The sequence below is a fragment of the Eurosta solidaginis genome, chromosome 5 (assembly GCF_040869045.1).
Source record: "Eurosta solidaginis isolate ZX-2024a chromosome 5, ASM4086904v1, whole genome shotgun sequence".
Classification (NCBI taxonomy): Eukaryota; Metazoa; Arthropoda; class Insecta; order Diptera; family Tephritidae; genus Eurosta; species Eurosta solidaginis.
This window is the reverse complement of record NC_090323.1, coordinates 211,765,307-211,784,753: the sequence shown is the minus strand read 5'-3', so window position 1 is coordinate 211,784,753 and position 19,447 is coordinate 211,765,307. Positions and strand designations below refer to the sequence as shown.

General features: G+C 41.5%; 1 protein-coding gene across 1 annotated transcript in view; it reads right to left on the bottom strand.

Moving 5' to 3' along the window:
* The window catches only part of Dhc62B (Dynein heavy chain at 62B), an 84,985-nt gene that overhangs the window by 43,704 nt on the left and 21,834 nt on the right, over window positions 1-19,447 (bottom strand). The window contains exons 3-4 of the mRNA XM_067788026.1: window positions 4,027-6,693; window positions 1,824-2,138 (exon numbers count right to left, since the gene is read on the bottom strand). Coding sequence (XP_067644127.1) covers window positions 1,824-2,138; window positions 4,027-6,693 — 2,982 coding nt within the window. The remainder of the gene's footprint in view (window positions 1-1,823; window positions 2,139-4,026; window positions 6,694-19,447) is intronic.

Genomic DNA, 19,447 nt, shown 5'->3' with positions numbered 1-19,447 from the left:
AACTAAACTTTCCAACGAAGAAGACCGCTTTACTCCTAAGAGAATGCTTTATTGTCAACTTTCCAACAAAGAAGACCGCTTTACTCCGAAGAGAATGGTTTATTGTCGACTTTCCAACGAAGAAGACCTGAAGAGACTGCATTACCCCTAAGAAAAGCTTTATTGCCAACTTCAGCGAAGGAAATACTGCATAGCTTCGTGAAGTATGCTTTATTCTCAACTTCCCAAAAAGTGAACTCCTCTCGCATTTGAGGTGAGCCCACAACCCCCTCGAATCTCTCACTAAGGGCCGATCCAAAGGACAGGAGTCGAAACCTGTATACAAGCCTCTATGATACATTATATACAAGTCACAACTGACTTCCTGCTCCCCAGGATACAGTTTTTAATAACGACAGTGATAGGGTCGCGCATGTAATACACATGCCCAAAGTGCTTCCTTTTGAGTTACACCACACATGGATTGAATAGCCATGATATTTAAGCCGCCTTTTGCGACCGATATACCTACCGCCGGTATATTCTACTACCCCTAACCCACAGGGGGAAGTTGCAGGTAATATAGGAATATCTAACTTCCACGGTGTTTCTTTCCCATGACTCTCCTCTCCTAATCTGTAATGAGCTATTTAAGACATACTAGCCTCAACGGCTCCGTTCATAAACATAAAGTAAATACAAGACGCTATATATGTACTTATGTACCTCCGAGGAGATTTAGGTTGGCTTCTCTTTCAATTTGCGTCGTGTTCCTATTTAGTTTTTTCTACAAAGATCATGTTTTATGTCGGCTCCGAGGGACATCTGCAAGCAAATGAATTTTCATGATAAGTTTTTTCATGACAGAAATACACTCGGAGTGTTTGCCAAATTACTGCCGAGGAACAGCCCGGCTTAAAAACATATTTTCTAATCTCAAATTCTAAAGATTTTGGTGTTGCTTTTTTTCATAAAATTTCGTTGAACTTAAAGTCAAAAATGGTTTTTAACTCAATGCATATCCATATTTGACCCGATCTAAAAGCAATTCCGATATAAACCCGCAACATTACAGAAATTGTCGCAAAATAGAGCAGAAATGATACCGAAGTTCTTGAAAAGATTTTGGAATTATGCCGATATTGTCTCAACATAATTACTAAATGTTCCCTTAACGGTAACGATGTGATCTAGGAGCAGACCCGAAATGATTCTGAAAAAAATACGAAAAAAATCTGGCAACTGTTACTAAATACTCCCGAAAATATTCCGAAAACAGTTACGAAACGTCCCAAAATAGTCCAGAAATATTTCCGAGAGTAACTCTAGGAGATTTTCCTGAAATAGCTTCAAAGAAGACAACAGTACCAAAATGATCAGAAGATGGTTTCAAAAGTATCCGGAAAGCAATACCGAAATGATCAGGAGATTTTTGAAAAGAACCAGAAATGGTGAAGAAATAGCTCCGATATAATCCCAAAAAGACTCAAGAAATTATTCGGATTCAAAATGATCCCGAAAACAAAAACCCTAAAATGTCAGAGCCATATCGATACCGTTACTGCGCATAAAATTATTTTATTGTCATTCTAAATTCTTATCGAAAATTAGATTATTATATTGACCTTCGATCAAAGATCTGTATAGGTAATACCAGGAAAAGGAAGCTTTGTCACTATCCATTGAACGAAGCTCTGGAAGACTTGACTTACAAACATTGTAATCACCTGCACTGCCCAGAGTAGACCCAAACACAGTAAAGTTCTCTTGATCCTGAATGTTTTAAGACATGCAACTGGATTTACTCACCGGGCATACTTAGTTAAAAATTTATGTTTAAGTACCGGTTCAAGTAGCCATTCAAAGAATTGCAATATATATTCCTTATTTTCATCATCGGCCCAAACAGGATCACATTTTTTCAACCAACAATTTGCAAACGAACGCCAACCCAATGAAGATGTTTCCATATAAATCATGCCACAGCGTGAAACTGTAGCTGGCGAAGCTTGAGCCAAGTCCATTACTTCAAAGATCATAGACATTTCATTGGTCATGGTTATAACCTCACCCGAATTGAGACACAATTTTTTATTATCATCCAAAACTGTGTTCATATTTTCAATCCAAACCGCGTCGACTGGTCCATCAAAGATAACCTAAAAAGAGAGTTTCCTTTTTTAGTCTGTGTACAATACATGTTTGGCTAGAGAACCGCAAGCAAAGCTGGTCTTACACCCCTTAAAAAAATATATGGTAAAGATGAGGAAGCGAGGTAGGTAGAGAAAAATGTGAATATGAAATGGGAGGATAGGGACAACAAGTAAGGAAGGTTAAGTTCGGGTGTAACCGAACATTACATAATCAGCTGCCAAATTACAGCTTGCAAAACTTTTAAATTACATTCTTTTAAAAGTGGGCAGCGCCACGCCCATTTTCCAAAATTTTACTAATTTTCTATTCTGCGTCATAAGGTCAACCCACCTACCAAGTTTCATCGCTTGATCTGTCTTTGGTAATGAATTATCGCACTTTTTCGGTTTTTCGAAATTTTCGATATGGAAAAGGTGGGCGTGGTTATAGTCCGATTTCGTTAATTTTATATAGTGATCTTAGATGAGTGCCCAGGAACTTACATACCAAATTTCATTAAGATACCTCAAAATTTACTCAAGTTATCGTGTTTACGGACAGATGGACGGACATGGCTAAATGATTTTTTTTTCTCCAGATAATTTTGATATATAGAAGTATATATCTATCTAGATTAGTTTATGCCGTTACGGCGTACGGTTATGCTCAGCTGAGTATAAAAAGGGAAGGAAATAGAGAGATAGAGGGGACTGAGAAGACGGAGAAGTGGGAGGAAAGTGGCGAAGGATGATAGAGGAACGATGAGGAAAAAAGGAGTGGAATAAAAGCAGGACAAAAAGAGGTAGGGTCAGATAGAGTGGGTTGCGGAAACGAAATTGGAAGAAGGAAAAAAAGACCAAGAAGGGTACAGAAAGAGTATTGAAAAATAAAAGGTTGAAGGGGTTATAGAGGGATCGGAAAGGGAAGGGAGAAAATGCTGGAAGACAAGAAAGGGAGGGGCAGAAATCGAGAGATGTAGGAGGTGAAAAGGAGAAAGAATAAACGCAAGAAGTTGAGAAAGAAGCGAGAAGCGGGAAAGGGCAAGGACAAGTACAAGGGGAAGAAGCAAGAGAGAAGTAGAAATTAAGGGGGCGTATAAATAGATAGAGAAAGGGAGAATGAGGGGGAACATGAAAAGAAAGAAAGAGGTATAGTGATAGTAAAAGGAAATGGAGAGGCAGATGAGGAAAAATCAGCAAAGCGAAACATTAAATAATGGGCGAAAGGGTAAACATACAAAGTTTAATGCCGAAGTTGTGATGGTAAATGTAATTTATGGATCGCTAAGATGGGCATAATTAGAATTTTTAGTACGAAATAGTGTTGAGGAAATGTTACGTATTAAGAGATGTAACGGGTACATTTTTTTTTTATATAGCCTGAAAGGTTACATTAATATTGTTACGAATATTAGTATCACAAAGCGATACTACCATCACTAAGCCGATACTAAGCAGTATGTACCTAAACAAATCCATCATCATCTACACACGTACATACAAGGCAACGGAGAGATACTCATAAACACATGTAATTATCAGCCGAAGTAGTACTCACATATACACACGCATATTCCTATGCGAGAGACTATAAACTAAAAATACACACGCATATAGCTGGTAATAAAGTAGAAGATTCTAGAGGGGGAAACATATAGACATTTTTAGAAATATGCGGACAAGGCAACAGAGAGTATAAAAGCAGAGCAAGCTGAGTAGTCAGTAATCGGGTTGATTTAAGCACGCTATTGGTTGTGAAGTTAAGTGTTATTGTGAAGTACTTTCAAAGTAGTCTAATAAAGACCATTTTTGCATTATTGAATATTGGAGTTATTTATTCAACAGTTAGCGATTCGAACGGTAGCAGAAGATTTGGAATAAGCGGAATTTCACTAAATTCGTTACAATATCTTACCCATTTCCTATCCGGTGTTGGTGTCATAGCAAACTCTCGAAATATTTTCGCTATTATACCATCATTCCATTCATATGAGACGGGATCAAATGAACCATACAATTGATTCATTGTTATTGATTTTGGATTCATTATGCCCATTTGGACGTGTTGAAAGTAGGAACTCTTGTTAGGCGCTTTGATTTTCAGAGCCGAAAGCACTTGTGCGAGCACTTTCAAAGTATTACTTTTACCAGCTAATGGCTCACCAACCAACATAAATCCATGACGCACAATTATCATCTCATAAGTTTGTATGACTTTAATGAGGAAACTTTCAGTCGGCTCCAACACCATTTCAGCACAAATACGATTGAATTCTGTCTCAATCAAACTATAATCGGTTTCAGGTAATATTACACCAGGAAAAATATCCGATATGATACCTTCGAAGAGTGGTATATCAAATGACATAAATTTAGGTAAATTAACATCGAGCAATGAACGTAACAACAATATATCCTCCCAATCATTTGGATATTTCTTTTTCAAATTACCACAGGCCGAGAGTACAGTCTTTACAGCACGCATACCATAATCATAATGATTTTGCATTGACAATTGTTCCGAACATAAACGATATGTGGTAACGATTTTCACCGATAGTTTACGAGCATCCACAAATCCATATGAGTAAAGAGAGATTTCACCAATCATTGCATAATCGGGCACCATCATAGCGACTGAACGAAAGAGCACCTTCAAATTATCTGGCAACTCAGAGCGTCCCGCATAACCGGGATTCATAGTTATGCAGACATAACATGCTGGATTTAGTGTGAGTTCGGTGCCTTCAAATATAAATTTGACAGCTTTGGCGCGTACAGCTTGTATGATGAGTAAAATTTGTTGGGCAACTACAGATAAAACTTCGAGCTCAATACGATTGAATTCATCAAAACATGCCCATGCGCCACATGATGCAAGACCTTTAAAAAATTTACCCATCGCTTTATAATCCAAACCATCCGAACAATTAAAAACTTTACACTGTACCGCAAGCGCTTTAGCCAAATCTTTTGTAGTCTCAGTTTTACCGGTACCAGCCGGACCTTCGGGTGCGCCATTCAAATGCAGCTGATAAGCACCCACCAAGGTACGATAACAACGATCGGTGAGAGGTGTTATAACCAAACGATCAGAATTACCCAAATATTCGTTAGCATATGGTACGGTCGCATTTATAATACGCACCAAACTGTCACCGTTCTCCCAATAATAACGCAACTGTGCCATCCATTGAAAATCGAATTCACTACTTATTTTCATGCGTATCAAATCTTCGACTACATCTTTTGCATGCACATCTATTACGATTAATGATTTAATCGTTATGCGATTCAAATTATTTATATGTGTTGAACGTATTAAGGCGACAATATCATTGAGATCACGATTAAGGCTGCCAAAGAAATCATTCATAACCGCTTGACTAACAGCTGAACGTCTCAAATTCATATGAACCATGCTGGCCCAATAGACCTGTGAAACGCACAGCACAACCATTTGTGGCCAATATAAAACCCAATCGTAGCGTTTTATAGTTGGATAATGCGCGTACGAACGTTCCATTTCGTTACGTACGGCTTTCAACATTTCACCCTCAACACCTACTAACCACTTCTCTACGCTGCCACCCGCCGCCTCAGTTGATACTTGCTCGACAAAATTAATCTTTTCCTGATCTGAGCTGATCATGGCCAACACATTCTTTTTAACATCAAATTCAAGTAGGTTAATACCTTCAAAACATTTACTCAAATGTGGTTGTACACGTAGCGGATCTTTTGTTTCAGATAAAATTTCCAACATTTCATCGTTGGATAAGAAAAAGAAGCGCGGAAAATATAATCTTTTCTTTTCCAAATAATTACTAACTCCCGTTGTTATATCTTCAAGCAGTTCATTGGCTTTTATTAACGATTCGAGTAGACCCGGCTGTGGTGCCGTCTCCATTACCAATGGTTGTCGTAGCACTAGACCCATATTGCGCATAAATGTTTGCTCGACTACCTGAAATAGCCGCCCCTCTTCGGGCATTTGTGCCACAATATCTTTCGAAGAGAATATTGGTAACAAATATAAGAAATTCGATTGCACTTTGCCCCATTGATCGAGCGTAGCATTTACGCGCATTATCTTCTCGTACCATGCCAACACCTCCTCTTCGCATGGTTTCATAAATGCCGAACCACGCATGGTTAATGTTTTTAGTATGTGATCGTCTAGCAATGCTTGTATATCATCTAAATTGGAAAGTATCATAACACCGGTATCCTTATAGGGCCCAGTGGGGAAGAGGCGTGTATCCCATTCTTTGATCATTGCATGTAAATTATTTTGTAATTGTAATTCTTTGTTTGCACCAATACTTATTATTTCGAATTGATCGAGTTTATTATCAAGTTGCATATCAATAATTTTGCTGAGTGTAGTACCCGCATCAGGTGTTATGTCAAAACCTGCTATTTCGGACATTTCCTTCCAGTGACGTTTGCGCAGTGCTGGATTACACATTATATTCACAATGAAGACTCCAGTCGTAAATTCTTTTATGGTTTTAATCATTTTGTTGCAGAGCCGAATTGGAACGGGGTGCTTCTCTGGATCGGGATCTTCTGTTTGACCCTGTTAAGAAAAGAGATATTTAAGAGTAAATATTAGAATAATCCTTAACCTGAGAGCATACGGTCAAGTAGTGTTATTTGGAATGCACCTCACTATGAATGCATTTCACGATACAAAATATACACACACTTATAGACCACACAAGTACTCATATTTTACTGACCCAGATAATCACTTGAACTCAGCATGAGCTTGTTTACATTTATCAACCCGTCACATTGGCCGACACATATGTCGTTTAGTCACACTGACCGACATATGTGCCCATTAGTCATATTGACTGCAGAACCCCATACATATATACATAAATGGGTTATTAGAATATGCTGACTAACATTTGTTTATTATGAATTCATGTACATCTAGTTTGTAAGTATTAGTGTAAATATGTATTAGTAATTTGTAATATTTTCGTGTAAAAGAAAGCGTTTGATGAATAAAGAGGAAATTCTATTTGAACACTAAACGTAATCATTCCGTGTATTATTACATATGTTACAGTCGGCGTTCAAGCAAAAGTTACTTAGTCCATTTTTAGCTTCTGAGTAAATGACAGCAAAAATTCTTAAAAAGGAACAATTTTCGTCACACAAACCTCACTTAGTTCATTTCAGCATCTAAAGCTGGTTAAATACTTAAAATTCAAGTGACATACGGGCTAAAGTCATTAAATCATTTTGGACTTAGTGCTCTCAAGTAGGTTTATTGACCCTAAAAGAAAATATATAATTACTTGGGGTAATTTACCTCCGAAGAAATTGGCGTTCGCTTTTTTTTAGTTCTTCCTACGAATTGGTGGGTAGAAACCTACAGGCTTTACACCGACTCCGCACGGCAGATGCGAAGCCATTGAATTTTGACTCAGAAACTTTTAATGGCAGAAATACTCGCGAAGTGTTTGCCAAACCACTTCCGAGGGGCGACCTCGCTTAGAAATACTTGTTTTTAATTAAAAAAATATTTGATGTTGCTTTTCCCTGGACTTGAACCTAGCCCTTCGGTTTGGTAGGCGGAGCACGCTATCACCACACAACGGTGGCCATTGACCCAAATAACTTGAGTGAAACTTAATCTACCTACAATTGGTTCAAGGAGGAAGAGTGTCAAACGACCAGCACAGTAAACAATTTTGATCAACAAATTTAGTCAGAATTAAGAATATCTTCCGCTCCTTCAATCCAAACTCGTGATTAATCTAAAAAAGAGATGTTATTCCAACGCAACCCAATTTAGCACTAAACTAGCAACTAGAAGCACCAAACTATACAATAATTGCATCCAGTCAACAAGCTATTTTTCTGTGTTGGACAAAGCTGTATATGCTTGTTTATAACGTCCACTGATGATTTCGCTAGAATGACGGGAAACCCACAGCTATAAATAAATAAATAAATAAATAAATAAATAATAAGCTTGTTTATATTTCGGCAAGGCATCTAAGTCGAAGCGATCCAAGAAGTAAACCTAAGGATTCATACCGCGTTCCTCCGGAACTTGATCAGTTCATTTTCTTGCAGAGAGTACCAGTGGGCATCAGTACTAACTTACTTACTTAATTGGCGCTTAACCGTCTAAACGGTTATGGCCGTCCAACAAGACGCGCCAGTCGCTCCTTCGCTCCGCTAACCGGCGCCAATTGGTCACACCAAGGGAGTTTAAATCGTTTTCCACCTGGTCCTTCCAACGGAGTGGGGACCGCCCTCTACCTCTGCTTCCATAGGCGGGTTCCGATAGAAACACTTTCTTCGCCGAAGCATCATCTTTCATTCGCATAACATGGCCTAACCAGCGCAGCCGCTGCGTTTTAATTCGCTGGACTATGTTGATGTCTGTGTATAGCTCGTACAGCTCATCATTAAATCTTCTTCGGTACTCGTCATCGCCTACGCGTAGAGGTCCATAAATCTTTCGAAGAACTTTTCTCTCGAACACTTCCAAAGCCGCTTCATCTGCTGTTGTCATGGTCCATGCTTCTGCCCCATATAGCAGGACGGGTACGATAAGTGACTTGTAGAGTATGATTTTCGTTCGCCGAGAAAGGAATTTACTTTTTAATTGCCTACCTAGTCCAAAGTAACATTTATTGGCAAGATTGATTCTTCGCTGGATTTCAGTGCTGATGTTGTTGCTAGTGTTGATGCTGGTTCCCAAATAAACGAAGTGTTTTACTATTATTATGGCTGCCAACAGTAGCGTGGTTGCCAAGGCGCGTATGCGCTGACTCTTTGCTGGATGACAGCAGGTACTTCGTTTTGTCCTCATTCACCATCAAACCAATTTTTACCACTTTTTTTTCTAGTTTGGAGTAAGCAGAACTAACAGCGCGGGTGTTTAGGCCGATGATATCAATGTCATCAGCATATGCCAGTAATTGCACGCTTTTATAGTATATTTTTCCAGTGCGGTTAAGTTCTGCAGCTAGTATAATTTTCTCCAGCATCAAATTAAAGAAATCGCATGATAGGGGGTCTCCCTGTCTGAAACCTCGTTTAGTTTCGAACGGCTCGGAGAGGTCCTTCCCAATTCTGACTGAGCTGATGGTGTTACTCAACGTCATTTTGCACAGCCGTAAAAGTTTTGCGGGGAAACTAAATTCAGACATAGCGGCATATACGCAGCTCCTTTTCGTGCTGTCGAAGGCGGCTTTAAAGTCGACGAAGAGGTGATGTGTGTTGATTCTCTTTTCACGGGTTTTTTCCAAGATTTGGATCATTGTGAAAATCTGGTCGATGGTACATTTACCAGGTCTGAAGCCGCACTGATAAGGTCCAATCAGCCGGTTCACGGTGGGCTTCAATCTTTCGCACAATACACTTGAAAGGACCTTATATGCGATATTAAGAAGGCTGATTCCACGATAGTTGGTACATTTTGCAGTATCCCCCTTCTTTTGGACTGGGCAAAGAACACTTAGATTCCAACCGTCGGGCATGCAATCGTCCGCCCATATTTTGCGAAGAAGCTTCTGCATGCGCCTTACCAACTCCTCGCCGCCGTACTTGAATAGCTCCGCAGGCAATTCATTAGCGCCCACGGCCTTGTTGTTTTTCAATCTGGTTATTGCTATTCTAACTTCGTCATAATCGGGCGGGGGGACATATATTCCATCATCATCGATTGCGGGATCGGGTTCTTCATCTCTGCGCGGTGAATTGCTGCCTCCATTTAGGAGAGCAGAGAAGTATTCCCTCCATAATCTAAGCACTCTCTGGACATCAGTTACAAGGTCGCCGTTTTCATTCCTACAGGAGTTTGCCCCGGTCTTAAACCCTTCCGTCTGTCGCCGTATTTTTTGGTAGAACTTTCGGGCGTTATTCCTGGTGGCTAGCAGCTCAAGCTCCTCGCACTCACGCCTTTCTGCTTCTGCTTTTTTCTTCCTGAATCTCGCTTCCCTTTTCAACTCACGAAAGCGTTCACACATTCCTCTTGTCGCGCTCGCTTTTAACGTAGCCCTGTAGGCAGCGTCTTTTCTTTCGGTTGCAACGCGGCATTCTTCATCGTACCAGTTGTTTTTTCGTGGCCGCCGGTAACCAATTTTTTCCTCGGCGGCAATACTTTGTGTTTTGGAGATATGCTCCCACTGCTCCTGTATTCCTTCAGGATGAGTTGTGCTCTCAGAGAGCAGGTGTAAGAGTCGAGTTGCGCAATCATTGGCAGTCTGTTGTGATTGAAGCTTTTCGACGTCTAGCTTTCCTTGTGTTTTTTGTTCCTTGTTTTAGCCGCGTTGAGGCGGGTGCGTATTTTGACTGCAACGAGATAATGGTCCGAATCGATGTTAGGTCCTCGGATCGTGCGCACATCTAAAACACTGGAGGCATGCCGTCCGTCTATCACAACGTGATCGATATGATTGCGAGTATTTCGATCTGGAGACAGCCATGTAACTTGATGTATCTTTTTACGCATGAACCTCGTGCTGGATATGACCATGTTTCGAGCACCGGCAAAGTCAATCAGCCTCAGTCCGTTAGGAGAAGTTTCATTGTGTAGGCTGAACTTTCCGACTGTAGGGTCAAAAACACCTTCTTTGCCGACCCTGGCATTAAAGTCGCCAAGCACGACTTTTATATCATGACGGGGGCAGCGCTCGTATGTGCGTTCTAATTGTTCATAAAAAGTGTCTTTCACCTCATCGTCTTTCTCCAGATGAATGATATATTAAAAAATTTTGCTTTTATTCGGATAGCGGCGAGACGCTCGTCCACAGGCGTGAACGCCAGCACTTGGCGACAAAATCTCTCTCCCACCACGAATCCGACGCCGAAACTGTGATTATTCGTATGGCCACTCCAATAGATGTTACAATTTTTGATCTTCTTTCTTCCTTGCTTCGTCCAACGCATTTCTTGGATGGCGGTGATGTCAGATTTTGCTTTGACGAGGGCATCAACCAGCCGGGCATCTGCAACAATCCCTTTCAGGGATCGGACGTTCAAGGTGCATGCCCTCAATTCATTGTCCTTCAAACGTTTGCCATGGTCGTCATCAACAGAGAGTGTATTTATCCGAGGCTTGTTGTTATATTTCATTGAAATATGGTTTTACGTGGCGGGTCCCAAGCCCAGCGCACAACCCGCTCAGCGGGGGTGAAAATATTACTTGCACTTTTATATAGCGAGCCGCTTGCTTCAAGACAGGCGCCCGTTTGCAGCCGCACCTAGAGGTGTACAGATGCTGCCGATGAGATCTCCCCCGTCTAGCCCTTAAACCGATTATTTGAGAGTGGCCTAGGCAGGTTGTCGCCTTCTCACTTTAGCTCACCGTTTAGCGGCTACCCAGAGGATACTTGGCCGCAAGCGACCGGCAGTAGTGAGCTGCTTGAACCGCATGCAAAAGAATCGCTCAGGCCATTCCCAGGTGAATGGCGGTCAGAAGCTTTCCCCACTTTCGTGGACTTCTACACACGGCTCCACCCTCCAATCAGTATAGTGCTGTGAAATCACGGCATGCATCACTGGGAAAAAACTTCCATTGGATGCTCAGATCGATGACACTTTGTTACCGACTGTCAACAAGTTCGGAATCCTAGGTGTTATCTTCTTTCCATATATTCTTTAACTTTGGTCCTGAAGGTACTCGCCGGCTCCACCTAGATTATCAATGTTTTGAAAACTCTCGGCCGATCACAGCGCATATTGCCAGCACTTATCGGTGAAGTGTAACTCCTAGGTTAGGTTATATTGCACTGGCCGGTCCGCGAGGACGTGGTGTCCTTGATTGTAGATTGTATGAGTTCTTTGCGTTACCAGAAGTTTGCTCAAAGGCCAAACTGAAAAAACCGTATCAAAAATTGGGACCTATGTTTTGAAATAACAGGTATTATAAGCTTTCTAGTACCTATGCTACTTCCTGAGTTATTCCGGTAATTCGACCAACTGTCATGAAACTAAGACCAATTATATAAAATACCTCCGTCCTCTTGGAAAATAATGACAGCTTTCTATGATATATACCACCTACTACTTCTAGATCAGATAATTGTGCCACTCCTAATAGCTGGAGTCTTAGCCTGGTGAGCGCAGGGCATGGGCACAAAGCGTGGTCGATCGTTTCCTCCTCCAACCCACATTGCCTACATCTGATATCACTTATTAAGCCTATTTGAAAAGCATTTAACGCCAGGAGGCAGTGTCCAGTCAGAATACCCATAGACCTGCATAATCCTGTTTGGTGGATCATGTGCACCTCTCGTCTTTTTTTAAACGCGCCCAATCTGATTAAGACGTCTGAGCTAGCTCATCCGCTTTTTCATTTCCATATATTCCGATATGCCCAGAGACTCAATACACATAGATGTATATTTCTCCCGGACTTTCTATACATATCTTTCAGCCTCTCAAAGGTCTTGAGCAGAAATGATGTTAAGCTAATGAGTACGTAGTCTTTGGGATACATATGTTTGATCTTCACCGCCTTTGGTAGGAAAACGGCACGAACAACTCTTCAAGAGTTGGGTGTATGATTCAGCCTTATGCAGCAGTCGAATAGCATGGCAGGAAATATACTACCTGGGCCCGGCGATTTAAACTTAAAAAAGTCTTCACCGCCCATTCGATCTTGGTATCAGTCACCAAGCCGTAAACTATCCACTACGTTATCGAAGTGTACGTGTTGTCTGCTGGCTCTCCTTCATCATCTCCCGATGCGAAATGAGCGTCGAGAAGAGCTTCAAGGGACTCTTCCACGTGACCATTTATTTATTAGTCCCTGGACTATATTTTCCCTAGCTTTGACTATCCTTAACCGCGCTGTTTCGCAGGATTACTCGATGTCCGCACTGAAATTTTGCCATGCGGCTCTCTTCACCCTGTGGATTTCGCGCTTGTAGATCCTCAAAAGATCTCTATATTCTTCCTGCACTCTTCGCTTTTCGCAACCTTTGTCAGCTTAAACATTTATTTTACCTATATTTTAAGAAGACTCAGCTCCTTCCTCCATCATGGCGGTTTTGCTTTTCTTCTGAATCTTGTTTAAGGACAAACTCTGTTGTACGCAGTCATAAGCGTCTTTGATACGAACTTTTTGCATTCCTCCAGTATTTTCATAATGGCAACCTCGTTGGGTTGTCGATGAGAGCCATGGCTCAGCGCCACGTCAAACGGACCCTCCTCAAGGGTATGGAGGAGCTCGCTCGACGCTACTACTGTAGTGAAGGTTTATGTATCATCGTGGCGTCTGCGCCCTACTCTTGCCCTTTTGGTTTGAGGCTGTCGATGTAATTTTTAACCTAGCCCGCTTTTTGTATTTTGCGATTATTATCTGCAGTTTTCTCTTAGATGCGTAAATGCTTTGTTGGAGGTTCCTTTGTTAGACCCGCCGCACCTTTTTGCTGTTTTTCTATCTCTTACAACTACGTCGCAACGTCTGCGTTCTCCTACTGTCCTTTTATCTTGAGGATTTCGAGGTCCTTTTCAACGTCGCCCGGTTCTAGCGCGTTAGTATTGCTATCCTTGGGACTTATTTTCCTTAGTCGCAGTTAAATTTTTTGTTTGTTTGGAAGATATAGGTCAGACCTTCCTCCGTACGCCGAGATGCACTAAGTACGTTCCAATCCTGTGTCGGTATATTAGGGTTCTGACTCTGCAGAAGGCGTAGCGTATACTCCGACTTCATCATGCGTGGTGATCATACCTTAACTTTTGGTATCGTGGGGATGGGTGCTCTATCCACCACCTCAATCCGCGCGTTTGTGCCATACCTTTGGAATTTTGGAACAACTTCCTCTAGCCATCTCAAGTTCGCTATGTTGTCGCGTCATCTTTACACCATTGTACCACCCTACATAGTATTGAGCATTAATCTCATAAGCCCCCTTTCAACAAATCTTTACCTTTCAGTGGTCTGTTTGAGAAGATTGCTGAGATCAACCAGCGCCGCAGTCAGTGAATGCTTCGCTACATCACTCTTCCTCTCGTGAACAGTGGGAGTCTTACCGTTACCTCACTTAGGCTTATCTCATACTCCTTATTACCACAATATCTTGGTTTCTGTTAGCCATACGACGACCTGCCAGACAAGGCGAGCTCAGATCTCTAATATTAAATGTGGGGAAGAAACCCGTCGGCCACAGCAGCGCCCCTTATTGTGGTAAGGCCACTGTTACGGTCTGCTGGTACGGTCTACGGCTACGATCCACTTGGGAGCGTGTTCACGCGAACACACCTAGCGATGTGGCGAAAGTTGCGATAAAAAGATATCGAAAAACAAGAAAAAGACAGACCGGCGATCACTAGCGAAAAAAATGCATGCGTTTACGGGCTTAAAAACGAAAAAGGTGGAACAATTTTTGTGAAGCTAGAAATATAGAAGACATCCATATTTCCTTTTTGCTTCACGACAACGCAAACGAAGAAATATTAGAAAAGCTACATTCACCGAAACAAATAAAGAAAAGAAGCGACATTTAAAGCCGACGGCAGTGAAAAACCTATTAATTGCACACTGCTTGCCGTTGAACTGAGTCCCACATTCTTATCCACCAACTACCCGGTCAGCACATTGGTAAAATAAGTGTTGTAAATAATTTTACGCCCTTTAATTCTGGCGAAGCTTTTAACCAGTATCGAACAGTTTGGAATCTTCCGCTTTTTTTTGCAATTTCCTGCGGACCAAAAAGGACATTTAAGAAACATTTAACGAATCTTGCTGATACGACAGCATCGACAAGTCCGAATCCAAATAACAACCTTTTAGTAGTACAGGGTCAAGCGAATTACTAGAAGACTCTTAAACCAACACCTCCGCCTCCAGGGCCAGCAGTACGCTGCAACGTAATACAACGAACACCCAATTAGCACCAAGTCATCCAGGTCGTAAAAGTCAACACGAAGTTTTTATTGTCACCAGGTTCACTCGATCACCTCGAATCACGAGCGCAACAACCACCAGGCGGTACCACCGACCCCAATACTACTAGCGCATCCTTATTAGCTGCGTTCATACCGGCTATAACAATACTAGCGCAACCCTTATAAGCTACGACCAGATGGGCTACAATAAACCAGCTACAATGACAATCACAGGGCAGCGAATATAGGCCTGCGGCCATTCCAATTGCGATAACGAACATCAGCGGTTAAAGCGGTGAGTTCGTTCCAATACTGAACTAAAATTATGTATTTGTAGCCTTAACCTTGTCTTTTAAAATTATATTTTTGACTCCGCAACATTATATAATGTCAATATACCAACATACTCAAGTTTAAGGCTATCACCCTAGTGTAGAATTAAAGCGAATGTGAATACGAATGCAATATGCACAATGACCAAAGGAAGTGAAAAGTTTAGAAAAAAAAGCAATTCTTGTTGTACGTTCAAAATTGTTGCATACACAAAAAAATTACCCAACAAAAAAAAAAACAAAGCATATTTTAATGGTCATAGGTGTGCAATTTATACTGCCTGTGAAACAAAAAAAAAAGTGTTTCAGGTATTAAAAATTTGCTTTGCGTTACGGTAGAATTTTACCATTACATTTTTTTTAATTGATGCAATCGTTGCGAATACGATTTTGGAATGAGCAAAAGTGTTGATATTGTTTCGGTAAGGAAGTTTTATTGGTAATTCAAGTTCAGTTGCATTATCAGCTAAAATGCATTAAATCTATATTAAGAGACGCAAATAACAAGTAATGCGGATTAGCTTGCATTATCAAAACAAAAACTTCTTTTGTATACATTTTTTGTTGACTGAGTTGAACTAAGCCCGAAACAATACCAACCCTGACTGTTACATGTAAAACAGATTACGTTTCACTTGAACAAGTAAAACGATCTCCTTAATTGTACTATAAGTTTAAAAGGTTCATGCTTTACCTGAACCTGTAAAACAATTTCGTTGAGTTCACAATAAATTTAAAAGTTCACGTTCTACCTGAACAGGTGTATGACTCCCGTAATTTTTCCATGAATTTAAAAGCATACGTTTTACTTGAACTTGTGAAACAATATTTTTTTGAGGGGTAGGATTTACCCCAAGGTTAGTCCTAGTTGCGTTTATAATAAATTTCCTAGTGCATAGTACATATTACTGTCATTATACTATGTGTAATACCAAATCGATGTTCTGTTAAACTCAAAGTAAATCTAATACAACAACCTATTAATTTTGTAAGGGGGCCCCAATTATCAGAAGTTGTATCCAAACTGTACAGCCCTAAGATAGGTTTGTAAAAAAAGACAAAAGAGAAAAGGGCATTTAACCAAATTTCTACAAAAAAAAAAGATTTTTTTATTACACATATAGTATAGTAGATTATAAAACAAACCAATTATTATTACTTTCAATGGACCGTCGCAAAACGCGGCTCACAATAAATTTTTCTAAAAACTTACAAACAGGAATAGAGTTCCTCTTTAATTAGGCTCGCATTTTCGATTGCTATATTTTTTTTATAAAATTATTTATAAGCTTAAACATATTCAAAAACCTTGCAGTAAGAACAGAAAAAGAAAGCTATGTTAGTAATAATGAATATTGAATAAATTTGTTAACAATATGGGAATGCTGGCGTCACCATTCATTTAGAAGGCACGTAGGGTGAACAGGTAAGGGGCCACCGGAATTTTAGGTGTGACGGTGGCCATGGATTTCGAGGGTGGGCATAGCACCGGTCGTCGCAACACCACCCGCGGCGCCCCTCTATATATTCGGCCCTTTTTGTTTATTTTCCTTTTGGTTCTTTTATTTTATTTTCAGCAGTTTTTTTTGAATTTTGATTTCAGAGTAGTAACCGGTCATGTCCGGTTCGGTAATTTTTTTGCGTCAGTTTTTTTTTTGAATTTAGATTTTGAATGCCAACGGTCTGTCCGTGACATCCGGTCCGGCCGGATGTTGTTTTAGTCCATTTGAGCGTTTTGAATTAGTTCTGCGTTTTTGTCAGTTTTTTTTAAAGGCATGATATGACTTTTTTTTCTGTTTATGGCGCAGGAACAGTAAGGTTGGCAAGGACCCGCCCCAGCCGACAATGACTAGCCACTGTGCACCAACACATCATGCCGACCGCCTTCCTTACTGCTTCCATCGTAAATGCGTTACCATAACAGATGGCGCCCAACGTGGCGCCTGAGGCGCTGGCCGCGAGGGTCAGTCGGGTCAGCCTGTGAGGTTGACCATCCCACCAGTCCGAGTGAGCAGCCGCAGCAGCTGCCACCTACGTTGCGGTGGGATGGTTAGACGGATCAGGTTGTCCGGGCTGGTCATCGGGGGCAGTGGCTGACGGAGCCACGTGACTTAACGTCAGTTATCGGGATTTTGTATTCACCCGATGAGGCAGTGCTGCACGCACTTTATTTTTTTTTGTAGTTGGGGTTTTTATTTTCCCGGAATGTGGTCCGTTAGTCGGCTAGGAATAATTTTGTCCGCTAATTGGGATTTTTTTTTAATGTCTAAAATTTTTTCTTTTCCGAATTTGTGTTGTCTGGTGTGAGTGTGTGAGCGAATGGTAGGCCCCCAGCTCAGCCCACGTCTCAGGTGGTACCGCAGAATACCACCTGGATTGTGACGGGTTGAGCTGGGATTCAAAGTGACACCCTTCCCTGTCCCACCAGTCTGGGGAGCGGCCCTTAAAGCCTCTCCACCCATAGCGGCGGAGGCAGGAGGGGTGTCCAGGGTGAATGACGGGAGGCCTCAACACCCCCATCCAGTCCCACTAGCGAGTCCCTGAGACCGCCTTTGCGTTGCGGCTGGGTGTGTCGGGACCAACCTGTGTGTGTAGGAAATTGACCCTAGTGGCCCCAACCAGTCCCAGAGGCAGGGCCTTGAGACCCCCTCATGCGTTGCGGTTGGGAGCACTAGGGAGGAGTATGAATGAGTTTGTGTTGTTTTTGGTTTTTTTTTCTGTAGCCCTACTGCCTTTGAAGGGGATGCCAGCATTCCCATCACACCCCTTCCGGCAGTAATGGTAATTTTTTAATTTTTTTTCCAAGATTTTTTTAAATTGATTTTTTCTTTAAACTTACAATTTTTTTTGTTTGGGCGTTTTGGCGGTCGGGGACATCTCGCCCAGTATTCTCCCCGAGCACTGACCTCATAGGATGTTCACGCGCGTACTCACCGAGGACCGTGAACACCCTGGCAGTCCACACTTAGGTCGGACTAGCCTTTCGGAGTTTTGACGAGTTCTCCAGATCAAAATGTCTACACCTTTTTTTTGATTTTGCATTCCTGTGGGAGCGATACCCACTAGAAATCATCTTTCGGAGTTTTGACGAGTTCTCCATAACAAATGTCTAATTGCCGCAAAGCCCTTTTAACTAGGAAACAGAAATAATTACCAACTTGACTGAACTTTTTTTTTGATGGACCCATGTTGCCCGGCTAGCTTCTTAGTAGGACTTTGAGACTCTTATCTCAGGGGTGAGTCGTGCCACACGTTGATTGACATCGGACGTCCCTGGCAGTGGCTTCCCACAGATGATCCGGTTTCCTGTTCGCTTCATCGTCAGGTCTTCAAAGCGAAGCAGGTTTGTTACGGTCTGCTGCTACGGTCTACGGCTACGATCCACTTGGGAGCGTGTTCACGCGAACACACCTAGCGATGTGGCGAAAGTTGCGATAAAAAGATATCGAAAAACAAGAAAAAGACAGACCGGGGATCACTAGCGAAAAAAATGCATGCGTTTCCGGGCTTAAAAACGAAAACGGTGGAAACATTTTTGTGAAGCTAGAAATATAGAAGACATCCATATTTCCTTTTAGCTTCACGACAACGCAAACGAAGAAATATTAGAAAAGCTACATTCACCGAAACAAATAAAGAAAAGAAGCGACATTTAAAGCCGACGGCAGTGAAAAACCTATTAATTGCACACTGCTTGCCGTTGAACTGAGTCCCACATTCTTATCCACCAACTACCCGGTCAGCACATTGGTAAAATAAGTGTTGTAAATAATTTTACGCCCTTTAATTCTGGCGAAGCTTTTAACCAGTATCGAACAGTTTGGAATCTTCCGCTTTTTTTTGCAATTTCCTGCGGACCAAAAAGGACATTTAAGAAACATTTAACGATTCTTGCTGATACGACAGCATCGACAAGTCCGAATCCAAATAACAACCTTTTAGTAGTACAGGGTCAAGCGAATTACTAGAAGACTCTTAAACCAACACCTCCGCCTCCAGGGCCAGCAGTACGCTGCAGCGTAATACAACGAACACCCAATTAGCACCAAGTCATCCAGGTCGTAAAAGTCAACACGAAGTTTTTATTGTCACCAGGTTCACTCGATCACCTCGAATCACGAGCGCAACAACCAC